Source organism: Monodon monoceros, unplaced genomic scaffold (assembly GCF_005190385.1).
Source record: "Monodon monoceros isolate NGI ecotype Baffin Bay Population unplaced genomic scaffold, NGI_Narwhal_1 Super_Scaffold_5, whole genome shotgun sequence".
Taxonomy (NCBI): Eukaryota; Metazoa; Chordata; class Mammalia; order Artiodactyla; family Monodontidae; genus Monodon; species Monodon monoceros.
In genome coordinates this window covers 72,871,975-72,882,048 of record NW_021703782.1, presented here as the reverse complement: position 1 = coordinate 72,882,048, position 10,074 = coordinate 72,871,975, and the positions used below count along the sequence as shown (strand labels likewise).

Here is a 10,074-nt window from a genome sequence, read left to right as displayed (position 1 = left end):
AAATCTAATAGGAAAATACTTTTCTCTGATGTTACATACATAGACACACTTCGAGTCCTTGAGCTACAATTATACAACTTACTTCCCCAAAAAATGTCTTGCAGTTAAAACTAAATTTGTTCAACAGCTGTCATTCAGTACATATTTTTTTAATTTTAGAAACTGTGGTACACTAGACACAAGCAATATTAAGCAGGTACATTAGTCAGCACATGGGAGCGAAATTTAAAATAGACTTATCTAGATGTCTGTAAATTTACTTCTTGTTCCTGCCAAACTCCAAAAAACCCCTCCAACCACTGTCCTGTAGCTTATGCACTAGTCTTCAGGAAATGTTTTTCTTTTTTCTAAATACAATAATTTACCTTTTAAATAAAAAGATTTTAAAATAAATTCTAATGCCGCAGCTGCCCTTCTGGCAGTGAGACTGTCACACAGAGAGCCAGTGTTAAAAGATCAGATTAAGAGCCTTCAGTCCTAGCACCAAGTGACGCTTGCAGCCATGCAACAGTGATTTTGCATGTCTCTGAAGAGACAGGAAATAGAATTCATCTTCCTGTAATAACCTGCCTCCTGCCCTCCCTCCAGACTACAGTCCATCTGCCTCAGGGTAGAGGCAAGTAGTGCGATGCTCACAGAATGCCCAGAAGAGGAAACAAGGTGGGCAGCGTTCAGACACAAAACATCCGAGAGGCCCGGACTGGACGGGGCAACAAACATGTCTGTTGCCCACACATTAAAAGATATACACACACCTTAGGAAACGAAAAAACAGAAGAGCCAATTAAATCCAAAGCAAGCAGAAGAAAAGATATACACAGCATCAGCATTTAGGAAACCACGACACAGGTCATCCGTTACACATGTCAAGGATTTCAACCAAGAAATGTCAAAAGTATTGGGGAAATAAACAGTAAGTAGTGACATTATGGTGCCTATCCTCCCAGCTTAAGGCAGAAAAGGAGTTGCCAGTACCTCCCCACGGCTTTCCTCCACAGGGTGCGACTTCCTTAGCCAATTAATTCCAGTTCAGTCTTGCTCAGCACCACTACCATTACAGTCTGCTCCTACCGGGCCTGCTCACACAAACAACATAACTCATGTGGGAAAACGACCTACTGGCAAATCAGCTAGCTCCACCAACACCCCAAGATCTCCCCCCACATCTGAACATAAGCCCACAGATCCTGCAAAAATGCCATGGGAATAAGCTGTACTGGTGATTATGTGTAGGAGTCTGTGTCTTCAGAAGCCTACAATCTAATACTCCCCCAGGGAAAATTCAAACTTCTCCCTCTGCCTTGGGGAACAACACCTCAGCCTGGTCACAGCATGGTGGGTTACACATTCTTCCCATTCACCACCTCCATAAAGCAGAGCTGCTTAAAGTAAGAAGAAATACACGCTGGTATGGATCAGGCAAAGGGCAGCCAGACTTCTAAAGAAATGCAAACACGCCCCTTGACTCTCCTTCAGCACTCCATGTAATCTAGTCAACAAGCAAATCCTGAGTAGAAATAGGTAAATGGGAATATAGTGGGCAGTGGTTTTGTGGTCACAGCTAAAGGACGAGAAAGACATCCTTTGTTGTTTGTGATCCAGAAGAGCATTTGAGTTCAGGATATTAACTTAGGTCCATGGTTTGTGAATATGAGCGCCGCCAAAGGATATATTCCCATGAAAGTTCCTCATGGTTACTGAGGTCTAACCCAGCTCAGACCAGATAAGAAGTCAGATAGGGATCCACATATCTATAACACACAGGAACGCTCCAATACCAGCTGCATGCTAACCTCAGCGCATGCCCACTGGCAGGCAGGCGGGTGAACCGTTCTCCTGAAAAGCAGTGACACAACTGAAGGGAAGGAGGGAAGTGCCTCGGTGCCTTCCAGCCCACAACACCAAGCACTGTGGCTGCAAGACGTGCAGCTATTCCATTTATTAGCTTCTTCCTTCTCACAGCTGATCTTACCTGAGCAAATGAAGGATTCAGTAGTCCAGAAGCAAAAACTCTCTCTCTCCAGCTGGTGCGCCTAAACTTTGTAACTACTAAAAGCAAGCAAGCAAGCAAGCAAGCAAGCAGAGGAGGGGGAAAAAAAAAAAAAAAAAGCCACCATGCACTAGAAATGCACCTCCTCATTCCACCATGTATGCACCTGTGGGCAGCGTGCACACTTCCACTAGTGGGAGCAGAAGCAAGCAAAGTGAGCTGCACGTGGGGGCTTGGCGAGGTGTGAAGTCTGTGGTACTCAGAGAAATGAGTCCACTGAGTCCATCTTTTGTGTCTTTTTCCCAAATGCAACCACAATATAAAGACTTCATCAGGTAATAAGAAGTAACTTTTTAGAAGTTGCTAGCCAAAAGTTACATCAGTTTGTTTACTATGTAAAGGCTTTTTGATATATCTTCTGGCAACTCTTAATGCCCAGTGACAAAAGTATAGAACAAGCTCTTGTCTTCCGGGCAATTTTTCAATCTCCCCTATTAGATGCCATTATGACAAAGTCATAATTCTGAGCAACACTACATAGTCCAATGACAGCAAAAGATTTAACAACTGAATTTTGCTTAGCACATTAGAAAATACTCCATTATATAAATACAATTATATTCCACTGAATGTTAATAAGGTGTAAAAGTTGGAATGCGAACACTGTATCTTAGAAATGTGCAATACAAACACCAAGAGACAGACGAGGCCAAGGAGTCCGTTTTATCTGCAAAACCACTGAAATGGTACCTTCCAGCCCAATGCTTGAAACCAACTGCCTTACCTCTTGGGACAGGAAAGGAATGACTTGTGCACAGATAGCATTCAGCCTCTTGACAATCTCTGCCTGCAAAGAAAAGAAAAGAAAAGAAAAAAAAAAAAAAGGAAAGGAAAGCAATAAAGAGAACAGTCAGCTGGTTACAAATTCCCGAAATATTAACAGGATGATATTAAAACACACTTTATATTCTGACTGGCGGATTTCCTAAGGAAGAGGAAAACTCTCATCAGCAAGCCCATTAAAAGGAGGCAGTGACAACAGTGCCACATTAATAGCACAATTTATTAACCAGCATTCATCTTAAAAAGTCAACCTTCAAGCACCAGGACAACATAGAAAGGAATTTAATTTTCATGACTGGAAATCTGCTTTCAGAAGCCTTCAACGGGACCCTTGTTCATTCTAATGTGGTTTTACATAAAACCTTGCGTCTTTTAAATTTAGACGGTAAAGATACATTCTTCCCTATACCCCAACTTCCCTCACCTAATAACTCACTGGAGTTTGACATTTGCAGCCTTTGCTTTATCTAAACACAGGCACTGAGATTTCATGAGCAAGTCCCCAACCTCCTCAAAGAACAGCACCCAACCAACTCAGGTGAGCTGACTACTTCAGATTCTTAGTTATAAACTGTTGGGAAATGGCATGTTTTTGTCAACCATTAAAATTTCCAAATGTGTCCCACCAGGGTTTTCAGTGTGCAGAGGTTTAGAACATGCTAAAATCCTCCTATACTTAGCAGAAAGCAATTATTTATATATGGTGACTAACCTTGGGAACATTAATTACCATTGTACTATAGATCTGCAAAAGTCCCAATAATGTCAGATAATAGAGCGTATTCTCTATTAATTTGGTAAGCGTTCAAATTTTAGACAAATAGGATTCTATAGTAAGTTAAAAAAAAAAAAAAAGAAACGCCACCACTATGTTTTCTTTAAAAAGCTACTCAGGGGCTTCCCTGGTGGCGCAGTGGTTAAGAGTCTGCCTGCCAATGCAGGGGACACGGGTTCGTGCCCCGGTCCGGGAAGATCCCACATGCCACGGAGTGGCTGGGCCCGTGAGACATGGCCGCTGAGCCTGCTCTCCGCAATGGGAGAGGCAACAGTGAGAGGCCCGCGTACTGCAAAAAAAAAAAAAAAAAAAGCTACCCAGAACTTCACTGATCTTCACCTTAATTTACATTATCAGATGGCTCCTTATATACTTTAGTACGTGACATGTAGACAACAGGGTTTTTACACGCATATACACAAAAAACCTTTTTTTCCAGTTTTATTGAGATATAATTGACATATGGCACTCTATAAGGTTAAGGTGTACAGCGTAATGATTTGACTTACATATATACAGTGAAATGATTACTGCAGTAAGTTTAGTTAACATCCATCAAACAGCTTATTTTTTAATGATGGAGTGAGGAAAAAGGAGAGGCAAGAAGTGATGGGAGACAGAAAACATAAAGCAATTACTATTCCTGAGACATTCTTAATGTAAATTCCATCCAGGGTCAGTTCCTCATTTTATAGGAGGACAAAAATTCTCCTTTTCATGCCAAGTCATTACCAGAGTGACAGCGACACTCCACTTGTGCAATCTAGGTTTCCTTCTTTCATCAGCAACCCTTCTGACTCTGTGGCTACGCAATCTTTTAAATACCAGCACCTTAAAAACTTTGCCAGCCAAGAGAAAACACAAATTCACCATGAAGTTTCAAACCTAAGCTTTCCCTTCCAGCCTGCATTCCTAACAGGATGGACAAAAACCCAGTACCAATAAGCAGCAGTGAATAAGGACCCAGCCGTGCTGACCTGATTTAATTTACTGCCCTGGCCCCGTGGAGCATTTAGCTATCCTTTAAGAATGCTTAAACCACCATGAAAAGCTGCAATGGGAATCACCAAACCACTCTCCACCTGGACCGAACATACCACAGTGGTTACAGGGTGAAATTCCAGTGCGAGCTGAGAAAATAGAGCAGCATGCACCAGACTGAAAGCACTAGTCTCAGAGGCATTTGGTTGTTAAGCTTTTTGTAGGCAGAGGTGGAGGGGGAGAGAATAAAAGATAATGAGATACTTTGGGGCAAACCAAACTGATGATTCCAATGCTTAGAACCATCTGCCAAGCATATTTTCCTCATTATGTTGTTTACATAAATAAAATAGTCCCTTGCTAGGAGGGTTGAAAAATGTGTGGGCACATAAGAAAACTGAGTTCTCTAGTTTGCCTACATAACCCAGGCAACAAAAACTACCCTAAGGAAACTCACTCATCTGTCAAAATAAAGACCAAGAGGTACTTATTTGGCTCCTTTAATGTGGGGCCTAGGCCATGTTAAGTCTGAGCAACTATGAAAAAAAAATCTACATTTCCTTAAAAATAAATGTAGAAAAGCCAAAAAGTCGCTTTATTGACTCATGTATGTTAAGATACATACATAACAGAAAAAAGGGGGTAGAAACCTTCCAAACTTTTTCTTTAAAGGTCTCCTTTTGTCTAAAAGACTTCTTAATTTCTTTAAGTTGTCACGCCAACGGATTTTCCTGGTCAGGCTAATTGGCAGCAGGGGGGTAGGATGTGTGTGTGTGTGTGTGTGTCTGTGTGTGTGTGTGTGTGTGTGTGTGATTTCATAAAATTAAGCGGGTCATTCCTCACTTTGAAAGCTAAAGTTGCCTCGGAAACACTGCTGCTTCCATGGGCATCTAATTTTGCCTCTTTTGTCCCACAGGACCCAGCTTTAGGGAGGCCATCATTTATTTACAGGCCTTTCCACTGGGCTTCAGCGATCAGCCAATAATACTGTGGACACACACTTCTAATGGCCTATGTTTTGAAACTGAGTCTAATCTAATGGCTGGGGCCCAAACTCCTTTTCTAGCACAGCCATTAAAGGATGTAGGTTATTGCTGTTGTCACCACTGATATTTGTCATTGTAATGTAATTAGGGCCCTAAAATGATGCATTACAGCCCTTGGCACAGCTTCTATTAAAATCTTTTCTTCTGCTCACTGAACTGCGACCTGCTTTCTGATGAATAACAGACAGACAGCTTTAGGGTAAGGAGCAGATTCATCAAAGAAGTATTTTTCAGCTTTGGGGAAAGAGAGGGGGAAAAAAGGCAACCTAGGAGGAAAAGCACCAGGGGAGGAAAAGACACAATATACATTTGAATTTCATCTGACCACTTGAAATTCTGATTGCATCTGATGAATCTTGCTTAGACAATATATTTCCCAGTCTTCGAATCACATGGTTAATCAGGGCTCTAATCTGCTATCCATCAGCCTATGCCAGTGCTGTAGCTTCCAATCAAATTTATAGGTGATGTGGCTCATGCATCCCTGAGCAAGTACATTCACAGCCCATTTAAACAGGCAGAGATTCTGAAATACAGCTGTGAGGGTTACTGGATGTTATCATGGTATTCAATGCTTTATGGAACTGCTAACTATTGCCTTCAGATGCCCATGATATTCCAAAATAGGATTAATGGCCTCCATAAAAGAACAACTGTTCATGCCAAAATATAACAAAATGATTGTTTTTGCAGCCATAGTTTGTTAAATACATTAACAATTTTGACACTTCTATTACGTTTTCTTCGATCCATCAATATATTCATGAAAAAGAGAAAAGTCCCACACATACTATTTTCCTACCCTCAATTCACTACTATTCTATTTCCTCCTTCTATACTGTCCCTCCTTTATGCCACCCTCCAATAAAAAGAACCAATAAAAATAATGACCATTCCACTTAAAAAACAAAAAACCTGTTTGGGCAAAATTTTTTAGAAAAAGGCAACTTAACAAAAGAGGCATTCTATGAAATCCCTTGGTTATGCACTTGGCACCTGGCACATGAACGCGGACAGACTAACCGACCCCGAAGTGGTGACGGCCAGTGGACTAGCAGCATGACCGGTTAAGTGATGAAACAGACAAACAGCGAGAAAAACCATTTATCGTTTTTTTCTTCACACTCCAACTCAAGAATCATTGCAAAATTTATTAACTACCTTGCATCATGGGAAAGTAATGTCACACACTGAAAAGAATGCCACAGTTCAATCCCTTCATTAAAAAGTAACAAATACTAAAGCACACAATATCGGATATTTTCTTTATTACTTGTAACAAATTAGTTATTTAAGTAAGACAAAAAAGTAGTTAAGCCTACACTTTTATTGAATTACATCCCCTCAAATAGTCCTAATAAAAAAATCTAATTTTTGATTATTTCTGCCTATGACTTCCTTAAAAAATAATTTTATTTTAATGACATAATAAACTTGAGAGAAAGTACAGATTACGTTATCGAAGACAAGTATCAAAAGCAATTGTTCGTTTAACAAATGTTTGTGTTTTTGTTCTCTCATCAAAATAGGAACAACACTACTATATAGTATTGTTGAAATAAAACAGAGTAACAAAGCATTACTAAGAAACCATTTCAGTAGCCAATGGGGTGGGAGGGAGGGGCAAAAAACCTATTAGAGTTTCAGGAAAACATTCTTAAAGAATAACATTTCACAACTGATTTGTTCTTGTACAGCAGTTTCTTTGCCAGAAAAATGTTTTAAGATGAATCTATGTATAGTATTAAGTGTTTTATCAAGAACATACACCCATCTATTATATTTAAACACCAAAAAGTGAAGAAAAATTCCCACTTATTCTATCTGAAATGCTTTTCAGAATAAGTACAAATAAATCTTATAACCCTCTCCTTCAACCCCCTTTTACCACTACAGAACCAAGACTGCAATTTTTTGTTTCAATCCGAAAATATCTTGATTTGTTATTGATTTGTTCCAAATTATCTGAGAAACAGTACAACTTCTGGAACTGATCCTGCCTGTCCATAGATTAAAAAGTCAGAAGACTAATGAGAAATTCTTCCCAACTTAATAAAAATCCAGACTACACATAGGAAAAAATATTCAAGTAGTACTATTTCTCTAAACTGACAGCTCAGTGTTTATCTTGTCATCAAATTTCAACTTGACAAAAGAGGTAAGAACATGTAATAAATAAAATTCTTTGTATTTTTTAAAAAAGCCAGACTGGAATAAGGCTTAGAGATTTAGATCAAAGGTACTGTCAAGCACCACCAGCAAGCTGGTAAACCAGATGCCTAAGTTATTTTGGTACAGGTGATTATTTTGCACAAAGTATTTTATACTGCTTAATAAAGCAATAAAATGAAGTAGTAACATTGTAGGAATCAATGTAATAGGACATCTATGAGTTCCCTAAAGGACTGATTCAAACTACTAAGACTTTTTTTGCGATGTATTAAGACAATCTGTAAAAGCTCTCATCATCCCACTTCCTCTAACAAGAAAGAGACACTGTCTCGGAGTACTCAATTAGTATTACCTTGAATGATACGAAAGTGCCAATATTCAACCACTTTTTTTTATCCACTCCCCCCCTCCCCGGTGAGTTTAACTAAAGCAATGATTCTGCTGATTGTAATATCTCAAGCAATGTCAATCTGCTTTGTGTTTTGAACTCATGTTTATGCTACTTTACTGCATGCCAATTGTGCTTTTAAAGTGCCCAGCATGCAGTTATTAACTGCATATACTGAGGTATCCCACTTGTTTGTCCTAACAAGATATTCAGGTGCTACTGTTCATGGTGCTAGTGTAGGAACACACAGGATGATGTCTTTCCCAGAGAGTATCACAGAATACCTACATTTCACGAAACTATTTCCATCTATCCCCAAAGGTGAAGCTGTATTTTACTGAAGCATTTTTGCAATGGTTAGAAAAAAGGGTCCCTTCCTCTCACCTCTTGAGCTTTCTAGACGGTCTTTAAGGGAATTCCCAGATATTTGCGTATTATCCTACCTACATCTTCCGGGCTCTGGTTATTGTGTTTAACTACTGTTCCAAATGTCAAGAGTGATATTTTATCACGGTTGAGAATGACAATCATTTTGCCTGACAGACATCCAGTTAATACCCCAAGGTCAAATCATTCTGGTTCTCAAGTCTGAAAAACACTGGAACCAATGGTAAGGTTATACTCAGCTCTACCAGAGGGGTGGGGCAAGGAAAATGGAAAAAAAGATGGGCGGGAAAAGTGGGATGTCAGGAGTAGGGAAAGCAAACGCCTTTCTCTGGTGGACTTAACCCCAGCCTCTGCAGAACCAGGTGGTCAGAGAACCTGATGACCGAATACCAAGACACTCAGGGTTCTGCACATGCTCATTTCCTCAGCACTCCTGGGCCAGTGTATCACACAGCAAGCCCTGCCAGCTATTTTCTGATTTCTCTTCTCTCTCTGTCTCTGAATCACTTTCTTCTTTTCTTTTTTTTTTTGCCCTACTCTTTCCCACTGACATAAATGTACAGGTGCCTTGAATGAGGATTTACAATTCAGCATTTTCATTCTCAGCAATGGTTGGAGGGCACAAATATTCCTTGTGCCCATAGCAGGCGAAGATATTCACCTTGGTTTCCCCCAAAATGATTTCAATGTACGTGAGAAATATCTGAAAACAGAGGAATTTGAATATTGGAATAAAACCAAAAAGAAAACAAAAACAGTAAAGGGTCTTACCAAGCTCTCATCAAGGACACCTATTCTCCAGGAAAGCAACAAGCCACCTTTCATACACTGAGAGCCATGCTCTACTTTTCAGTCTATACTCTTAGGTTGGGCTAAAGGCTTCCTTGTCTACTTCCTTCTTGTTTATCTCCATTTTTCAACAAATCTTCATCTATATCTATATTCCTCAGCACTTCCTTTTCTCTTGTCCTTTCAATTCTAGAATAACCTCTATTGGTTTCCTCTTCCTCCTCCCAATTACATAAAATGTCAACTCTTTGAAGCCATCACTGCCAAGGTACCCTTCCATCCCCTTCAACTGTTTTCTCTGTTTAATAAAACAGTCAACTCTTTTCAAAAGCAAAGTTTTGCTCTTCCGCTGTTTGCACTTACACCGCCCTGCCAAACACGTGCCCTACCATACAGGTCCCGACACAGCAGGCAAGTGCATCCACAGGGCCCGCCAGAGATCTGACCCTGGCATCAAAAAATGGGGGTGACCAAAGCCTGGCAAGGCTAAGGGAGAGTCCCTCTGCCTGGAGCCACCTCCCTCAGACCTCATCATGGCTCACTGCCTACTCATCATTTCAGTCTCAGTCCACAGGACCCCTCCTCAGACAACTTCACTCAGCACCCTCTGGGGCTCCTTCTCCCTGTCACTCTCCAGCCCATTACAGTCTTCTTCACAACATTCATAATCACCTGAAACTACCTCACCTATGTTTTTGTTTAC

The 10,074-nt window shown here is 40.3% G+C and overlaps 1 protein-coding gene across 5 annotated transcripts in view; it reads right to left on the bottom strand.

Annotated features, from left to right (window-relative positions):
• TLE4 (TLE family member 4, transcriptional corepressor) overlaps nt 1-10,074 on the bottom strand; it is a 150,640-nt gene that overhangs the window by 113,992 nt on the left and 26,574 nt on the right. For 3 of the 5 annotated variants that reach the window (XM_029203682.1, XM_029203683.1, XM_029203687.1), the window contains exon 5: nt 2,775-2,837. The exons of the other annotated variants lie outside the window; for them this stretch is intronic. In XM_029203682.1, the coding sequence (XP_029059515.1) occupies nt 2,775-2,837 (63 nt within the window). The remainder of the gene's footprint in view (nt 1-2,774; nt 2,838-10,074) is intronic. 5 annotated transcript variants of the gene reach the window in all.